At 43.9% G+C, this 20,593-nt stretch overlaps 1 protein-coding gene across 1 annotated transcript in view; it reads right to left on the bottom strand.

Moving 5' to 3' along the window:
* Positions 1-5,372: 5,372 nt before the first annotated feature.
* The window catches only part of LOC147447139 (Nucleotide-sugar transporter family protein), a 28,916-nt gene continuing 13,695 nt past the window's right edge, over positions 5,373-20,593 (bottom strand). Inside the window, exons 6-8 of the mRNA XM_086523027.1 lie at positions 5,839-6,007; positions 5,667-5,744; positions 5,373-5,582 (exon numbers count right to left, since the gene is read on the bottom strand). Coding sequence (XP_086379153.1) covers positions 5,436-5,582; positions 5,667-5,744; positions 5,839-6,007 — 394 coding nt within the window. The 3' untranslated portion in view covers positions 5,373-5,435. The remainder of the gene's footprint in view (positions 5,583-5,666; positions 5,745-5,838; positions 6,008-20,593) is intronic.

Genomic DNA, 20,593 nt, shown 5'->3' with positions numbered 1-20,593 from the left:
AGCAGTGATCACTTGGAATATTTTACCTCGAGAGATCGGATTAAATAGGAATATTTGCTTAGCTTAAGGATTTGTCAATTATAGAGCATACTTGAAGGTATTGAAGATACAAAGGTCAAGCTAAAAGAAGCTCGATTGAAAATAAAAGGGCATTTGACAAGAAACAAGTGTAATTAAAGAAAGGGGATTGGGTACTACTTTACGACTGTAGTCTTGACAATCAATATACTACATTGTGGAAAATGGTAAAGCAATGGTTTGGACCTTACGTGGTCGAACATGGTTATGACATGTGACTTACTTCTTATGCAAGTTTGATGAAGGTGCCTATAGCACGAAAGAGGGTCAAATAATTCAAAAGGCATGATTGGGAGAACAATTTTGATGAGCAAACCTTAGATCAACATGAGACTAAAGATATTAAACAAGTAGATGATGCATCATATGAATCACTAGATTAGAATTACTTCTAAGCTATCGCACATGCCGGAGAATGCGCATCTTCATAGGGGGTGGATGTCGTGATGCTTTGTATCCACGATGAGTAAGTTTGGGGGTCAAACAACTTGTGGAATTGTTCTAGAGTTAGCAGCATTTTTATCTATATTAATGCCACATGTGGTGCTTATTTTGGATGTTTTGAAAACTCTTATGAAGCGCTTGATGAACAGATTTGTGAATTGTGCCAATATACTAGGGATTTGGGCCCTTAAGTAGTCAACTTTGATGCCAAAAGGGGTCAATTTTGTGAAGTAGGGAGGTCTTTTTACGGGGAGAAGAAGGGGGATCTTGGGAAGATGCCATGTGAAAATAGGCTTATGCCATATACCATATGGGCGCATGGGAAGCAAGGGTACATATAAAAGTTGGGGGCACTATATGGGCATCACAAAAAAGGACTCCCTCTTTGAGAGCTCCTGGAGCTTGTGGCTATGGAATGTTGGGCCTGTGTGGTTGGGGATGCACATTGTTGGTTGGTCCTACCCTATGTCGTTGACGGTGTTTTATTGGTTGGTTGTTTGTGGACTCTATAGCCAACCAGTTTCATAAATATGCCGGCCCCTTGGCCTTCCCCTTCAGGGGGCTCTCCCACACGGGTGGGGCACACAAATGACACCATAACTATGACATGAGGGTGGATTTTTACATGCAAATTGGTTAAGGGTCAAGGCCCACTGAAAGTTCAAAACTTATGGCTATATGTGGAAGTAAGCTTATTTTTTACAGTGTTTTTTGGAGATTTTTTGGCGCAAAGCGATGAGAAATCTCCTGCTAGAGTTCATAATACTTCTTCCACTCTACATTGAGCGTGCCCAACGCTTGTGCTAGAAAGCAAATAAATCAAGTCACATGAAGTAGCTCCATATTTGAGAAATCTCCTGCGAGACTTCATAATACTTCTTCCGATCTATATTGAGTGTACCTAACGCTTGTGCTATGTAGCTCCGTATTTGACTTGTGAGAGCTACCTTCATCTCTACAAATAGAGATAACTGGCTTCTTACTAGTAGGATCGATTTAACTTCGATCTCAAAAGCTTGTAGAGTTAAATTTGCTAGCTCATCATCAAAATCCATGATAATTGCATTCAATTTCTTCACTCTTCTCTTCAAAGATATTCCTAAAAATAAATCATGCCTAAAAAACCATACGGTAGCCAATTTTTATCAAATAAACTTTGGAAAAAGTCATCTATCAGTTATCGATATCTAGTTTAAAATAACCTATTCAAGAGTGGGTAATTAAACTCACTAACTAAAGCAATTTTTCATTAATCCTTAAGGGAAAAACAACCCACCTAAAACCTCTCAAACAAGAAAGGCATACAAATATTGACCAAGATTATCGAGTCTTTGGTTTCTTCAAAAATGATGAGGCACCTTGAAAAAAAACTGTAAGACACCTTGAAAAAAAAACAAAAGATTTTCCATGTTTGAGTTAGTAGTCCACCTCCTCTCTTATCACCATGACTAAGAACATGTGTATTCTCTCTCTCTCTCTCTCTCTCTCTCTCTCTCTCTCTCTCTCTCTGTGTGTGTGTGCGCTCGCGCGCACGTGCGCACATCCTCAAACATTCAGATGTGATTATTGTGTTGTTGGATACTCATTCTTTTTAGAAATAATGTTAAAAAAGTAAATATTTTGGGAGATACAATATTTCCTTAGAGAAAGTTAAACTCGTTTTGAAGAGAGATTGCTTTCTACTTATGGAGCACATGCACTACATGAAATATAAGTCCCTGCCCTCAAGTTTCCAAATGAAGGGCATCACTTACAATGGAAAAATAGATGTTGCATTAGCGGTTCCGACAATGTAAACTGCAAAAAATACTTTAAAAAATAGCATATGGATTTAACTCCAGTCAACGAGAGAGAGAGAGAGAGAGAGAGAGAGAGAGAGAGAGAGAGAGAGAGAGGGTTCCTCTCTGCTCAACATCCAACCCCACATTCATTGGTTACACATTAGGTGCAAGGGAGAAAAAGAGTTGTATGTGACCTCCACCCTCGCACCCACCAAGAATCCACTTCACAACTATTCACAAAACACGCACGCATGCGCACACACACATGTACACATAGATCTAAAAGTCACTCACATATATACATGTGCATAGTTGAAGTTAAGGTTCCATGTTGTCAAGTTCTAAAGATTGTGCTTATTTTGGCAACCGTATATTTCCATACAATAACCATACAAACAAGGTGAAGGTCCACACTGGCATTCTAAAACAAACAAGTGACTAAATCACTAGGCCTGGACAAAAGACGACCAATAAAGATGATCAATTTTGACGATTATTTTATGTTCTTCACCATATGCGAATGTGATCTAACATAAGAACCTCCTTTAGATGAGAAGCTTTTATACTTTATTATTGTACATTTGCCTATACCTTCTTTAATTAGAAGCTTTCAAGGCCTCTAATTTGCCTTTGAAATTTGTATTCTTTTGTTATTTGCAAAGAGCTAGATTGATCGTCTTTTGGAAAATACAAAATTGAAGCGTACAAGTTTAATAAAGAGTTTGATTTCTTGTTCTAAACTCTTTTCAATGTAGCCCCAACACCCTAATCAATGCTATGGGAAAGCCCAAAGAAATGAAAGGATACAAGGGTCTTAAATGAAAAGACCCCTTTTATCAGTTAAAACAACAATGTTTCACATGCAAAAGCCAATTGCATGCATAACTCTATTTTTCACTGGGACTTGTTTTAGAAAGCCAAAAACGCATATGACTCAACCACTTTGACCTTTAGTGTTATGTATTATGTCTTTGAATTTTCTTTCTCATTTCAAATTTCATAAAAGTAGGGTTTTTATTGTTTATTTTAACTCATGCTTGTCAGAGTATAAAAGCACACAATATAGTGCGGGTAGTTGTGGAGTAGGACAGACTTTTAGAAAGAGAAACTTGTGGCCTCCTTTGTTGAGATGGTCTATCACCTCCAAGAACGGATGAACACCCATGCATATAGCCATGTATATGCAAGCAATTTATAACGGCACCTCACCTATGCTTAAGTGTTTTAAAAATAATGGCACAGAATTGGATGGCCCTCCAAGAGGACCATCCAAATGGATATGTTATTTTGAAACTTGCAAACATCACATGTAAATTAATCACGCCCATCTTAACTCAAATAGGGTGGCCAATTAAACCATTGATTTGTGAAGTGTTCATTTCTTGAGTTGGGAAAGCAAGCACGCAATGATTGGTCAGCATTGCAAGCATGCCTAGGATCTTGGTCCTTGGTCTTCAAAGGACAATTTGTAGTGGATGAGCACCCTCATGTGGAAGAGGATATCCTAACCCCCCTCCCCACCGTCTTTTCAAAGCAAGCATCTCGACAAAATCCACTACCACAGGAGGAGAAAGGGTCACTATCATGCAAGGATCAATGACCTTAAAATGATGCTGAGAATGATTGTCTCCATGCTGATGATCCTTGGCCTAGTAGTGCTAGGTGTGGGACCCAATAAGGGTGGTGCCATCATCAACATTATCAAAAAGGCGATCTTATAGGTGATGGTGGTACCATCAAAGGGACACTCTACAACAACCTGCTGGTGTTTGGTGTGGAACCCTATGAGAGTGATACCCTTATCGATACCATTGAAAAGGTCATCTAGTGAAGGAAGGCAACACCATCGAAGAAACGCTTCTCAACAAAAGGCATGCCACATGGCAAGAGATCTATGTTTTTCATTCGCTGATAGTTCTTGAAGTGTGCACATTTGTGTGGTTCCCTTAATCTGCTCTTGCTTATTGTGTAGGCACTCAATGGCTCCGCAACGATCAGACAATTCAACGGCCCTACTTGCACAACATTTTCTTTGTTATTATCCTAAACTAACCAAAAGGTAGAAATTCAAATGGACTTCATTGCATCAAGATGTGGGTCTATTGATGGAGAGATCCATCCAACTCCCTTCGACGAGGAACCAACGAAACCCAAAGGGTCTTGTCTAATGGCCTCTCATCAAAAAGACAAATCTCACATTTAGAGTACCTCTTATATGTACCCGAACTATGTTAAAACTTATGGAAGAGGACTAAGGGTAGCTCTTTGGGGAAGCTCCTTTGAATAGCCAACCTTCAAAAAGCTACAAAATATTCTACATTCCATTGGCCACCCACATGGAATACACATTTTAACATTTTCTCCCCATATTTTAGCTCTCTAGATTTGTTTCTCTAAACTTGTGTCCAGTCTATTGGTAACATTGTCTAAGTGGACGATTGCAATCAAAGTGACAACCGTAAGCTCTGAAGGGACTATCTCTTTTGACAAAATGGGATTTCTGCCTAGTTCTTGGACTAATAGAAGAGCCTTCCTCAACAAGATACCCTAACTAAGCAAAACTTATTTTTCTTTTATTCCTAAAAGCAATTCTTTTCGGAAACTCGAATGCTTACAAACTTGTGCAAATCAATCCAATAGGAAAAACCACAAGCGAATCGGGCACACATACTTGGTGGCAGATGCAATTTATATTAGCCACTACAAACCCATGCAGAGTCATTTACCAGCTCCACACACCCCACATGATAAATTTCTTTTGGTCCCATAGCTCATATTTGACATTCGAGGACGATAACCCCTAGAGATAGAGCTCCATCCCTCCTCAGATACCCCACTACCTACATTCAGTTCAGTTTTGTATCAGTTTTGTTTCATTTGTCTTTCCGATGGACGGATGACATACACACCATGTACATTTGATTTGTCTCATAGGCCGATTTCGGCCTGACATAGACGTTAAAAATCTTTCTTTCTTTCTTTCTCTCTCTCTCTCTCTCTCTCTCTCTCTCTCTCTCTCTCTCTCTCTCTCTCTCACACACACACACACACACACACACACACAGAGCAGGCCAAAGGAGGGCAAGAATTTTAACATAAAATCAGCATTTAAAGGGTTCCTATATCCAGCTACTATGTGTTGCCACTGGACTTCTCTACATTAATTGCTGTTAGATTCGTGGTGGCATCTTTCTGCGGCGATGGTGAATCTAACAGCAAATGTGGTGGGGTGAAGTACATCTGCAAAGACATGGTGCATATGATAATACCTAGAAAGAGCTGGCCACAAGAACAAAAAGTGGCTAGTCAGAATTAGCCTATCAGAGTCCTCTAAAAAGCTGCAAAGTGATGATAACTCTTCACCTGCAAAGAGGGCTTGAAATTGAACAAGAAGATTGACAGAATCATTGTGAGAAGCATGGCCATAGAGGTAGCATAAACCTAGACACAAAAAGACCGATGTCAGCCAAAAACCTCACCACAAAAATCATCAGTATCCAATCAAAAAAGAGATTAAGCTAAGGCATAAATAGACCTTTACTATGTTGTCAGCATACTTCATGATCCACGACACAAGCAAGCCCGTGCATCCCAAGTTTAAAACCACAAGCCATGTCACGAAGTCATAGCCATTGCACAACCCCCAAACCTTCTGCCAGCCGCCCTCAAGCACTAGTCTCAACAAGTTGAAAAGAACACCAAACCTGCCAATCAAGTTCGAGACACAGTGAGGCCAGAAAAATCTTAAGAAACACCTAATTTGAAGGTACTTGCTCAATCAAGGCGCCAAGAATCGATAAAGCAAGCAAGCCAGATACCATAAACGAGGTTTCAAAAGAGCTCTATAAACAATGGACGATGATGAAGTGAGCCATTTCTAAAACTATGTGAGCACAAGCAGCCAAAACAAGCAAAACAGGCAAACAAAACCATGCACATAACACGTCGCATACTGCCACGCAAGAACACACAATCCCACAAGCACACTGCACATACTACTCACATGGCTCTGTGTGCCACATGGACATACTTCATCGACCTCCAGAGCCAGTTTTCCCCTTCTTCCTAGATAGGGATGTCTAGAATCCTACGAGGATTAGTACCAGCAATTTTGTGAGCCTGTTTGCAGGACCTGCATGTCCGGACAAGTCCATTAGATTAGGTTTACCAGTTTTGGAAACCTCTTGCATACATGGTTTGTACACACCTTTTGACAGATGTCATTACACTTCGGTGGGCACCTGGCATGGCGTGCATGTAGTTCTAGGTTAGAGGAATCCAACGAGCCATTCCCCGCGTCGATCGGATTCCCGGGTGGGCGGATGTGCGACACTTGCACCCAGATCTGGACCCCTGGACCTATTTTTAATAAATCCTTTTTATGATTTATTTGTTGGAAAACTTGGTGGACACTTGCCCTACCTGAAGCCTAATAACTTTATAACCGGCAAACTTTACCTATAAAGGGAACCATCTGCCAGCACTTGAAGCAAGAAGGAAGAAGCGCCCAGTTCAGCCAGCGTTTTAGCAAAGGGCAGCCAGCGTCTTCTCAGCAAGAGCATCCAGTGTTTTTGCAGAGTTCAGCCAGCAGCCAGCGTTTCCACAATTCAGCCCCATCGCCGGCAATTCTCAGCCATACCAGCCAGCGTTTTTGGTTTTCAGCCCCAGAGCTGTGGCAGCAGCAGATCAGCCCTGCGTTTTTCAGTTTTCAGCCCATCCCTCGCCGGGTGTGCAAGAGATCCACAACGATTCCCACTGACGGATGCGGTCCGGTACTTCAGCAGCCCTCCCCTCGGCCATTCCCTCGCCGAAATTGAGTGCTCCATCGCTGTCCATCATCTGACCCGTCGAGATCTGCGTTTTCAGCCCTTCATTCCTCTCATATCGGGTGCACATCTCAGCCCCAAATCTTCCCCTTGGTGGCCATCGGCAATCCCACATTGAGACAGTTTCAAAGGTGCATCAAATCAGCCCCGGAGGTGCCTCATCTTGAGGAGTTACCGCGGCAACATTCCCTAATCGAGTCGGTAGAGTCTGCATTGAGGTATTGCATGTGTGTACTTTCCATTTATGCAATCAAAAGCAAATATATCACATCGGTAACGGTGTGGGGGGCCCTTGAGAGGGTTGGTTGGAACCCCATCGGGTGTCGCTCTCTTCTTCTCTCTCTTTCTCCCTCTACACATCTCTATTGCATTCTCTCAGCCGGAATATAAAAGGAACATTCATTGAAGCACAAAACATTCACTAACGCAAGGAAATAGGTAGAAGGATTGTGGAAGTGTAAAACTAGATCTTCCCATATTCAATTTGTTGCACCTGACAAGAGCCCCCAAAAGCATCTGCTCCGAAAAGCTAGCGCCAAAATCAGCTAGTACATTTGTGAAAATCCGTACAGCCTGCCATGTGGCATCCTCAACGCAAAACGAGGAAAATCCGTACGGTACTACCACGTCATCATCCATACTGCTTGCCACCCCAACATGTCAACACGTTTTACGAAAGTCATCCTCAAAGTTCAAGCTTCGAGGATTTTAGGGCTAGGCCCTTTGGCCGGTGCTCAAAAGTTCTTTAAGTTGGTTGGCTCAATTTCTCGTCCACTCCGTCATTTCTCTTTCAGTTGGCCATGCCACGTTATCACTTTGTGACATTGCCCCCTCTTGAAAGAATTGTAATCGCCCTGGACTTATAGACGGCTTACAACGTATCGGTACGGATAGTTGCACCTTTTCCAATCCGCGCACATGCCGTTTCAGCCTACCACTTGTGTTGTGGAACGGGGGGGGGAGGGGGAGTGATCCGAAGGCGGAATAATAGGGGGAGGTGGGTTTGGGTTTACATACGTCCGCAATTGTGCAAAGGGCTAGTAATTTGGATAGTGGCGCCGCAACAGTGTAGAAGCTTCAGTCCACCAAGGTGGAGCCAATGGATTGAACAAACTCAGAGAATTGGCACAATGATTCAAAAAGAAGGCCATACGTCGGAACGAGGTTTTGTACTTCCGAACATTATGCTTCTGCGTCGCTACTTCCTCCTTCAGATCTTCCTCCTCCTCCTTGCTCAGCATCACTTACGTTTTGAGGGTGTCCAGCTCCATCTCCACGCACGCAAAGCCACCTCCAGATTCTGCAACCAGTTAAGAGGGTCAGCATCAAATACAGGACTTGAAAAATTAGTGCTCTGGTGTTTAGGATTACATCATCAGCTTTCCTCTTACCCCGATCAGCCAAGCCGATTGTAGTCCCACCTGGTTGGCCCTCTGGTGCGGGAAGTGCCAGAACACCGGAAAACGACTTAAGTGCCGACTGCCACTTGGTGATGTCCCTCCCAGTGCACTTGAATGTCTTCTTTCAACAGAGAGACCACAACATCCAAATCATCTTCGGTTAGAGGGAGCAGATCTGTGCTAGCTTTCTTGATATGCTATCTTCAAAGAGCAATCAGCACGGTAGCGTGCTAGTTCTTCCGAAACAAACTTTGCGAGCTCCGCCTGGCGTTCTTCTGTTGCTGTCGCTGCCTAAACAGCTTCTTGTGCTTGACAGCGCGCTTGCTCTTTACACTGTTCAGATCCAAAGGCACGAGACTCAACTTTGTGTAGCCTCTTTTCCATTTCCGCCAACCGTTGAGTAGGGGACTGGTTCTGGGTAGTCAGCTCCGCAATCTGGTGTCTTTGTGCGGGTAACTCCTTCAGTTGTTGTTGTTGCTCATGCCAGTGGCTACTCACTTGATAGATAACTTGGCGACAGTCTGTAACATGTGAGTCTGCAGTTGGTAACCAGGCTGGGCCCAAGGGTAGACCACATTCGGAGCAGATTCAAATTGGAGCTGTTGGAGCCGCAAGAAACTATGGTGGCCCCATCTCTGTTGCTTGTTGGGTGGCCACAACACTGGTTGACGCAACTTGGGTGGTACCATGGCCATTGTCGACACCGAATGAAGAGCTGGCACAAACACAAGGGCCGCAGAAGTTGAAATCGGAGCCGATAATGGGACGGACACAGTTCGACTGGCATCCATGGTTTGTCCTGTTGCAGTTACTTTAGATTGGGATGCCAACAGTGCTTGAAGCCACCTCTCCATCATCTCTTACTTCCAGTTTTGGCAGGTGGTTGTTGTAGTCCTTTCACATGAGAAGTTGTGGTTGTCTTGGACATTGCAAGGACGGTAACAACAGTTGTGGTGGGCGCAACAGAAGCAGATCCGGAAGCCCCGGAACCTCATGTGCCCGTCCCCGATTGGACTCTCCCATTCCCGATGTAATTAGCATCGATGCCACCAGGACATCCACTGCAGGCAGAGCAACATACGTGGCAACAGGTGTGGACACGCTAAGGGTAGGGCCTTCATATCCCTTCTCTAGGGAAAGGAGCCGCAATACCTGGCCCACTTTGGTGTTTACTGCTTGTGCTCTGTGCTTTGTGCCAACTATCCGCCCAACTTCTATGAACAATTCTGCTCAATTTACTTTGTCTGTACAGTTTTGCTGCAGAAATCATGCCATGGGCGGCTCTCGAGATATTATATACTTTAGCCATCAACCAAACTCCTTCCAACACCCTCTGGTTGGCCCTCTGGTGCGGGAAGTGCCAGAACACCGGAAAACGACTTAAGTGCCGACTGCCACTTGGTGATGTCCCTCCCAGTGCACTTGAATGTCTTCTTTCAACAGAGAGACCACAACATCCAAATCATCTTCGGTTAGAGGGAGCAGATCTGTGCTAGCTTTCTTGATATGCTATCTTCAAAGAGCAATCAGCACGGTAGCGTGCTAGTTCTTCCGAAACAAACTTTGCGAGCTCCGCCTGGCGTTCTTCTGTTGCTGTCGCTGCCTAAACAGCTTCTTGTGCTTGACAGCGCGCTTGCTCTTTACACTGTTCAGATCCAAAGGCACGAGACTCAACTTTGTGTAGCCTCTTTTCCATTTCCGCCAACCGTTGAGTAGGGGACTGGTTCTGGGTAGTCAGCTCCGCAATCTGGTGTCTTTGTGCGGGTAACTCCTTCAGTTGTTGTTGTTGCTCATGCCAGTGGCTACTCACTTGATAGATAACTTGGCGACAGTCTGTAACATGTGAGTCTGCAGTTGGTAACCAGGCTGGGCCCAAGGGTAGACCACATTCGGAGCAGATTCAAATTGGAGCTGTTGGAGCCGCAAGAAACTATGGTGGCCCCATCTCTGTTGCTTGTTGGGTGGCCACAACACTGGTTGACGCAACTTGGGTGGTACCATGGCCATTGTCGACACCGAATGAAGAGCTGGCACAAACACAAGGGCCGCAGAAGTTGAAATCGGAGCCGATAATGGGACGGACACAGTTCGACTGGCATCCATGGTTTGTCCTGTTGCAGTTACTTTAGATTGGGATGCCAACAGTGCTTGAAGCCACCTCTCCATCATCTCTTACTTCCAGTTTTGGCAGGTGGTTGTTGTAGTCCTTTCACATGAGAAGTTGTGGTTGTCTTGGACATTGCAAGGACGGTAACAACAGTTGTGGTGGGCGCAACAGAAGCAGATCCGGAAGCCCCGGAACCTCATGTGCCCGTCCCCGATTGGACTCTCCCATTCCCGATGTAATTAGCATCGATGCCACCAGGACATCCACTGCAGGCAGAGCAACATACGTGGCAACAGGTGTAGACACGCTAAGGGTAGGGCCTTCATATCCCTTCTCTAGGGAAAGGAGCCGCAATACCTGGCCCACTTTGGTGTTTACTGCTTGTGCTCTGTGCTTTGTGCCAACTATCCGCCCAACTTCTATGAACAATTCTGCTCAATTTACTTTGTCTGTACAGTTTTGCTGCAGAAATCATGCCATGGGCGGCTCTCGAGATATTATATACTTTAGCCATCAACCAAACTCCTTCCAACACCCATCTGAGATATTCTCTTACCTCTAAATTCTAGCAACCATGTAACCGAAATTCATTGCTCATCGGATTGCCATAGGCTGTGATCATCTCCTGCATAGTTGTCTTCTCAGCTGCGATAGAACGCCTGAAGCAGGGAGTCCACACTTCTCGTGTACCAACTAAACCGATAACTGGTGAGGATCCCCATGCAAGTGCACTACACCCTGACTCTCCTTTGCTGACAATTCCTGTAGAATAAGGAGTATGTGGGTGAGGTTGTACATGTGCCCAGTCGATTAAGGTGTACTCGAGCAGCCCCTTGCGCTCCGGCCAAATCTTCATCGCATCGGTCATCTGGTTGTTGATTGGGGTCAAGGCCTTCATACTTGCCAACACTACAGAAGGAGCCATTAAGCTGTTGTAGGCAGAGGATTGCAGAAAGAGCAGAGAGGGAGGCCTGCTCGACGCAAAATGGAACAGAGACAAATAGCAGGCACACAGGGAAAACGGAGAGCGAAACGGCAAGTAAAAGTTAACCCGACAAATTCGTCGCACTTAAATAGTCTTCCTTTTGCATGTAAAGCACCGCACAGCATGCATTGGTTCTTGGGCTCACACATGTGACAGTGAATGAAGCACCATCTCGTGTCACAATTAGCCTATTCATTCCATTATCCATCTCATACTACCTCGAATATCCCCTCGAGAATACATGCCACATTCAAAGTTTCTCAACAACATGATTACAGCAACAATCGGATCAGACGCCATAGTCTTCTCCTCATGATTACTCGGCACTGTCCCAATGTAATTTGAATCCATTCACCGGGCTCGGAACCAGAGTTCCATCCAAATTTTACAAGAAGAACGCATTGGCACCGGCACTTTCATGAACACAATACGGGCCTAGCCACCGCAACTTAAGCTTTCCTTTATGCTTCCCTTGCAACGAATTCAACATCATCACCAAATCACCTCGTTTGAAAATCTTAATCCACATTACCCGGTCCATTTGTTTCTTTTTCCGACTCTGGAACTCTCTCATCATCATAAAGCTAGTATAGCGGTCCTCTTCCAATTTCAGTAATTGATCTATCCGATAAACTACCGAATCCTCGGCAACCACTCCGACACCGCAATCTGCATACTAGGTACCACAAATTCTAACGGAGAGCAATGCCAAATGCCAGCTTGATCCGAGTTAACCCCATAGCCACTTTAAATGAGGTACGGTATACCTAGATGAATCCAGGATAAGCCCAGATTCACCCTTAAAGGAAAGTGCAACGTATAGACCCATGGTAGTCATCCACAAGACAATATAACCATCAGCTCCATCATGCATAGTATTGACTAAATACCACGACATCCCCACTAACGTCGTCAGTGCCCACAATGCCACTGGAAGCTTCAAATCCCAATCATCACGCTCCGCAAATACCAACTTGGTCAACATCCGCATAATAACCGTATTACTGCTTTCTGTCAAACCATGAGCTTGCGGATAATAAGCAGTACTCTTCTTATGCATGATCTGGAAAGTCCGTGACAACTCTTGGATCACCTTATTTAGGAAATGCATACCCCAATCACTAACCAATTCCACCGATAAACCAAACCATGGAAACACATCCCAGCACAGACATTCGGCGACTAAAACCACATTATCTTCCTTCAACGCTCAAGCTTCAACTCACTTCGTACAGTAATCGATACACGTCAAATTATATCTGCATTGAGACCGATTTGATCACCCTATAAAGTCCAGATCCCATTTCTGAAATGATTCAAGTGGCAAAATCGGATTCAATGGTAATCTATCCTTATTAATGGGCTACCCAACCCATTGGCAAGCATTGCATTCAACTGCAAACCTCATTGCATCCACATGAATTGTAGGCCACCAAAGTCTTGCTTGAAACACCTTCTTTGCAATTAACAGTCCAGACAAACACCCCCCAGCAATACCTTCATGGGCCTCTTCCAGATTCGCTCGTTGTTCGGGTTTGAGAACACATCGGAGCAATACACCCCAAAGATCCCTGTAATAAAGCTGACCCAATAAAATTTCGAACCTGTTACAATTCAGTGCTACTCGCTTCCCCAGTCAACCATCAAATGGGCCGACATAACTCCTTGGAGAAAAATCATCATCTTCTCATACCATGTCTATGGAAGAGATGGAAGAGATTCCGAATGTAAAATAGCTTCCTCCTCTGCTTCCGCTCCAAACGAATGTGTGTCTGGCAACTCGTCCTCAGCATCGGTGGATGCTTCTCCTGAATCCAAACGGAACAAATAGTTTGCCACCACATGTTACGGATCGGGTTGATGCACCACTTCAAATTCAAATTCCTATAGCGGAATCATCCATCTAACCAATTGGCGGACCAAATTCTGTTGTGGTACCAAAAACAGCAATCCGGAGTGGTCCACATGAAAGTAAAACAATTTTCCAAGCAAATAATGACTGAACTTCTTCATCGAGTATACCATTCCTATACATTCTCTCTTAATGATATGGCCCAACAACACTCTACTAGCCACCACAAAAACACAATTCATTAAGGTTCAATCTGGTTTCCTGACATTTTTCAAAAACAAAGCCGCAAATGATGCAAATGCTTCGATTTATCCCCAAAAATGGAGAAATCGTCAAGAAAAATGCGCATGAAATCAATGAGATAAGAGCCAAATATCTGCAGCATATCCCTTTGAAAAGTACTGGGTGCATTTCTCAATCCAAACCACATCACCGTATAGGCAAAGACTCCCCATGCCGTGATGAATGTAATCTTTGGTTAATTTGCGACTACCATTCAGACTTGATTGTACCCACTATAACCATCCGCAAAAGAGTACATCTTTTGACCATCACGTCATCCAAAGTAGAATCCAAAAATGAGAGTGGAAAAGGATTTGGGACCGTAGTTGCGTTCAACTTCCAGTAGTCAATACAAAACCGTAACTTCTTGTTTTTCTTCGGCACCACCACAATTGATGAGATCCATTCCGAATTTTCAATTGGGACAATGAATCCAACCTTTAACAGCCTATTCAATTCCTCTTTAACTTGCTTCGCATAATTCGGATTCATGCGATACTTGGCTTGCTTGGTCGGAACCACATCTTTCTTCAAGTTGATACGATGCTGATAAAACCCACAATCAAGACCCTTCATAACCGCATAGTTGAGTTTGTCCTGTGTCCCAAGATTTACTTCTTGGATTTTATCCTCCTCCACTCGCGAAACCTTTTTCATTTGCTTCTCAAATTCACGTTCCTGCTACAATAACTCCTTCAAGTCCATCATCTTGGGTTTTGATTTACTCCCATCCACTAATTCAAGAACAAAGGGAAAGCATGTTTAAGTGGTACCAAAAAGGCGTGTCTTGGACACCCCTTTGGAAGGAGAGAGAGAGAGAGAGAGAGAGAGAGAGGGAGGGGGGTGTGGGTTGTTTAGTTTCAAATGTTACAAGTAAAAGTATAAAGTCCTTTTGGCAGAGAGGGAGGGAATAAGGCGGGCGGGCTTGGAATTTTTAAGCGTATAGAAAACTGACTTGAACCATCAAATGCTATTGAACATTCTCTAGACTCTGCAACGCTCGCGCAATGAGTCCCTTCCTCCCTAGAATTGTTCCTGTGCCATCTCTCTCTCTCTCTCTCTCTCTCTCTCTCTCTCTCTCTCTCTCTCTCTCTCTCTCCTCCATTGCCTGTGCTTCCAAGCTCCTTGGTTGTGCTCGTCTCTGTAACATAGCATCTTAGTGTCCTCTCTCTCTCTCTCTCTCTCTCTCTCTCTCTCTCTCTCTCTCTCTCTCTCTCTCTCTCTCCTCCATTGCCTGTGCTTCCAAGCTCCTTGGTTGTGCTCGTCTCTGTAACATAGCATCTTAGTGTCCTCTCTCTCTCTCTCTCTCTCTCTCTCTCTCTCTCTCTCTCTCTCTCTCTCTCTCTGTTTTGGATTACAAGATTGTGTTCCACATTTAGGGAGTTGAGACTTTGGGACAGCTCATGTATGCTTTAGTGCGGATTTTGCGCATGATTTGCTCATGAAGCATTTTTATGGCATGTATGGTTATTATGGTTAAATAGCCAATACTGTCGAAACTCTGCCGGATTTTTCTTGCAAGTTTATTTATTTATGTGCATGGTTTGCAGTCGTGTTTTGATTGCATTTGGCACTCAGTGGTTGCGTTGCCATAGTGTTTTGGCATCTCATTGTGAGAGTGTTTTCTCACTGGATTATGTCATTTGACATGTATGCGGTAATCTCTTCAGGAGGGAGATTGTTGATGATAGATTCATCGATTGCCACATAGTTCTCTTGAATTAGGGCAGGCTTTTAGGCATCATTTGAGTGGTCTTGCTCACTTGTTTCGTTATATTGACAGCCATATTTTTGACAATTCTCTTGGACAACTTATGCTAGCTTTTATTGTATTCTGATAGTGCTTGGTGTATGAGTTAGCCAAGCTTTGGCTATTGTCAGTTGATCGATTTGTGCTTGATGTTGTCACAGGTTATCGCCATGGATTTGGCATGTACATCATTGTCAGAGTTTATGCTTTTCAATACGAAGTTTGATGGTTCAAACTTTGAGCATTGGAAAGCAGGTATGCATGATGCATTGACTCAGTTGGGGCCAAGTGTTGCCACTACAGGGCATGGATGCTAGGCCAGAGTCTATGACTGACGATGAGTGGGAGAACTTGGATGAGCTTGCACGTTTGACGATCATGTTACACCTTGGTGAGTCTGTCGATCGCATTGGTTTGGATGCATGTACAGCTAGAGATTTATGGCAAAGATTGTGCAATGCTTTTGGCACAAATGAGTTTAGAGAGATGCCTATAGTCAAAGGGCGATCTTGCAAACAAAGAGATGTGGTGTGTTGGCATTGTGGTCATACAGGGCATGTACGTAGGCGTTGTTTTCAACGGACGAGACAATGCAGGAACAGCACAGGAGGGATGCTATCTTTTTGGATGATGTGGGAGCATATGTAGCATATGTGGCTACGCATGACAGAGATGTCGACTTTGCTTCCATGTTTACTCCTGCATTTCTTATGTCGGTTTTTGACGACACATTACCTTCGCATTGGATACTAGATGCTAGTGCTAGGTTTCACGTCACGCCGAGTCGTTAGTGGTTTAGCACATATGCTCTAGTGGTATGCTTAGACAAGTGTGTTTAGCTAATGGTTCAGTGCATGACATAGTTGGTGCAGGAGCGTCAAGCTATTGTTGCCGAGTTGCCGAGTGGTGCATCATACTACGCCATGTGCCAGGTTCGACGCAGAGCTTGATCTCTGTGAGTCAGTTACGAGAGTTAGTGCCAGGTAGTGCTGGACGAGCACGGTTTTAGATTGCATCGTGGACAACTAGTCATAGCGAGAGGTGCTAGTGTTGGCACAATGCGAGTACGTCACGTGCAAGACACCAAAGTCTTTGTGAGTATGCAGCAATGCAAAGAGACGAGGAATGTCTCCTTTGCGAATAGGTTGCATGATGCTCCAGTTTGTGAGCATGTTGAGCCAGTTGTGCAGACAATTGTGCAGGAGGGCATGTCATTGGTTGATATGATAACGGATATGGATGACTTGACCTTGTGATGGCCTTGTACAAGTTTTGTAAGGTTTTCTTTTGTTTTCTCCCTCATGGCCACATTGGCCTTTACGTGGGAGGTTGTTGGGGTAAAGCCCCATGTGGCCGGTAGGCCAAGCACCCACCCACTATACTTATTCATTATGTACATCATAGAATAAGGGGGCTCACATGTTGAGAGTGAGTTTTAGCCCCTGCAAACACAAGTCTCCTCTTCTCCTCTCTTCTCCATTGCTCCACACACTCACACATGCTCCCGCTCACGCACTTTAGAGTGCTTCAAAGTGCTTCTGAAGAAAGTCCTTTGAGTGCTACCAATGCTTCAAAGTTCATCCCAGTGCTTCCAAGTGCTCCCCAGTGCTTTTTGAATGCTTCTCAGTGCTTTCAAATGCTTCCAAGGTCTTCCCAATGCTTCCAAGTGCTTCTGAATGCTTCTAAATGCTTTCAAATGCTACCAAAATATTATGAATGCTTCCAAGTTCTTCCCAGTGCTTCCAAGTGCTTCCCAATGCTTCTGAGTGCTTTCAAATGCTTCCTAAATATTCTGAATGCTTCCAAGTGCTTCCGAGTTCTTCCCAGTGCTTTTGAATGCTTTTGAAAGCTTTCAAATGCTTCCAAGCTCATATTAATGCTTCTCAGTGCTTCCAAAGCTTCCTAATACCTCAGAGTGCTTTGGGGAGCAAATGAAAGACTTCGAGTGATTCAAGGTGCTTCTAAAGATAGTCCTTTGAGTGCTCTCGTTTGCTTCCAAATGCTTCCATGTATTGCTGGCCGAATGCTTTTCAATGCTTACCGATGCTTTTGAAGGATTTCTAGTGCTTGCAAGTTCTTCTCAATGCTTTAAAGCGCTTTAAAAAGCTTTCAAGTGCTTTCAGGTGCTCCCAAAAGCTTTTAAATGCATTTGAGTGCTTCCAAGTGCTCGTGACTGATTCCAAGTACTTCTAAGTGCGTCTCAGTGCTTCCAAGTGCTCATGACTGATTCCCAGTGCTTCTAAGTGCATCTCAGATCTAGCTATATGTGTTTTACTGTGCTTGCAAGTAGTTTCAAGTAATAATGTGTCTTCTATTTTCACAGAGAGACTTCTACATGCGGTTCCAGGAGGCTCATCCTAACATTAGGATGTCCCTCAGATGCTTTGAGGGTCTGAAGCCATACTTCGTACGTAAGCTGAAGGATCGCAACACTTGCTTCTATGAATACCATGTTCAGCTTGTATACTTCAAGGAAGCCTTCAATCAGATGCGCCAAGGAAGATACGGCGCTACATGGAACGTCATGCTTTTGCAAGTGTGTTGTTTACGATTCCCGTGATGAAACAGGGAAGTGCACAATATCGAATGCCACATTTCCATGCTTAACATACCTATGGGAGTCTGTATTGTGTCCAAAGCCCATTGACAATGCTTATCACCACAGAAAATGTCTTTTGGGAACATGCAAACATTATGGCATTGATAGGCTGTCGCTGTGTCCAGGCGAACAGAGTGACGCATCTCTAGGATGACTATAAAAATTTTTGATGAGGTCCCTACGCACGAAGTGGATGAGAAAGATAACACAAAATCCCGAAAAGACCTTGTGGTTCGAGAGGTCAATTCGATGTGTTTCGTTTCCTTGCTTCAAAGCAAATTAATGAATTTCATCAAACACAACTACCTGTACAGATGGCAAGCTCAACAATTCAAAGAATGTTTGGATAACTTTCCTCACGATGTAGTGGGGTCTGGACTCTGTAGTGGATTTTGCAAAGAACTACTCCTTCAAGCTGTAGAATGAGATTCATTCAATGCATAGGTATTCAACTCAAGTCACAATTTTGGTTCACGTTTCATACTTACGTGATGCGCTTGGTGCCATTCAAAAGACAAGTCACTTCTACATCTCTCATGACAAAACACATGACACTTTGTTTGTGCAGCGCTGTTTTCTTTTGCACAATGAGTGCGACACTGGGTGTGGTCTGATGGTGTTGCTTCACAATTCAAAGCAAAGCATCCATTCTATTTTGTAGCCTGATTGTTCAATATGACCGATATCGAGATGATGCACAATTTCTTTGCTTCTAGCCATGGGAAGGATGAACACGATGGGGCTGGTGCAGTGCTCAAAAGAGCTTTGACACATGAGCAATTGAAATCTAACGGATGGGTGCTTCATAACTCTTCAAGCGTTGTTGCATTCCTCAATGCAACCCTCAGAAAAGAATGTTCACAGACAGGCAAGAAAGTCGATCGTTTATTCTGGGAGATCAAGCCCCATGACGTCGACAAAGACAGCGTGAGATTGCTATGTATCAAAGGGTCTCGATCCTTTCACTGTGTTAATGGCTACAGTCAAACACATATGCACGGGCTAAGGCGCAGACTATTTCCTTGCTTTTACCATGCATGCATCAAAGCTCAATGGAGGAGATGCGCAAACAAAGAGCACGTGGAGGGGTGGGAGTACTTGCAAATACAACTGATAGTTAGGGATGAAAGGGACGGACAAGCGTCAAGCGAGGAGGAGGATGAATATGCCCCCATACACGCTAGCCACCATGACGACCTGAACAATGCCTTGATGGTTGGCCAAAACTTTGCAGTGACTGCAGAGGAGCCAAGCGCAGACTTCTACATCCTCAAATGCACTAAGACAAAGCACTTGACCATAAACTCTAAAAGGGATGGATGGCACAACCGTATTAAGAAAAATTCATTTGTCGTTGAGAGACTATTCTACGACAAGGTAAATGGGCGAGATGATACCTATGTCCTTTTGGACAACAAGCCCACTGCTCTTATCTACTCCCACCTAGTGCGATGCATCAGGTTTCAAATGTGCCCGAGGAAAGGTGAGCCTCATGTATATGATATGTCAAATGATGTATTTGAACAAATCTATAATAGCAAGCCCCCAGAGGAGAACTTGTAAGTTCTATCTATGTGATCATTCACAGTTTGCCCGTAGTTTGTGCTCAATCAATAGAAGTAGTTTAACAAAGTAACAGCATTTTTCCAGCACTTCACCACAAAAGCACCACTTAACATTTTACAAGACCTCACCACCACTGAGTACTACTTTTCCAGCACTTCACCACCAATAAGCACTACTTGACAGCACATTTCCAACACTTTACCACCACAAAAGCACCACTTGACAGCACTTTACAAGACCTCACCACCCACAGAGCACTACTTTCCACTACTTCACCAAAACACAGCACTCCTTGATAGCATTTTCCAGCACTTCACCACCAATAAGCACTACTTGACAGTACATTTCCAACACTTTGCCACCACTTAGCACCACTTGAAAGCAGTTATCAGCACTAATAACAGACATACTCTAGCACTTATCAGCACGTTCTGTTTGATAACCACTTGAAAGCATTAACTATGCACTTTGTACTACTTGAAAGTACGTTCACACTACTTGACTAGCACTTTATAGCACACTCAAGATAAGAATAAAGTAGACACAAACACAAAAGCATTCCTATATAAGTCTGGATTCATTATATTTGGTACAAACCGACGTGAACATATAAAGACTTTGGAAATTTTCTCATTGTTGGGCACTTATATGGGGCTTTTGGAGTATGGTCCGGGGCACTTTTGGGAGGGACGGAGAGGTAATTTTGTGTTGGGACCGTACATTATAATCCACAATATCCCAGTTCCATTGTGCAAGAGTTCCATTGTGCAAGAGCCTCCTGCTTGGCATCAAATGGACACTCACTAACGGTTTTTGCTCTGCCAGCACTCCCAGCCCATTGTAACACAAATTCGGCGACATCCTGTTTCAAAAAATGTTCCCACTACCTCTCATTTTGTTGCTCCAACCCCGGAAGAATCACA

The sequence above is a fragment of the Adiantum capillus-veneris genome, chromosome 11, assembly GCF_014529385.1.
Source record: "Adiantum capillus-veneris isolate H3 chromosome 11, ASM1452938v2, whole genome shotgun sequence".
Lineage (NCBI taxonomy): Eukaryota > Viridiplantae > Streptophyta > Polypodiopsida > Polypodiales > Pteridaceae > Adiantum > Adiantum capillus-veneris.
The sequence above is the reverse complement of the archived record's forward strand: the minus strand, read 5'-3'. Positions and strand labels throughout refer to the sequence as shown.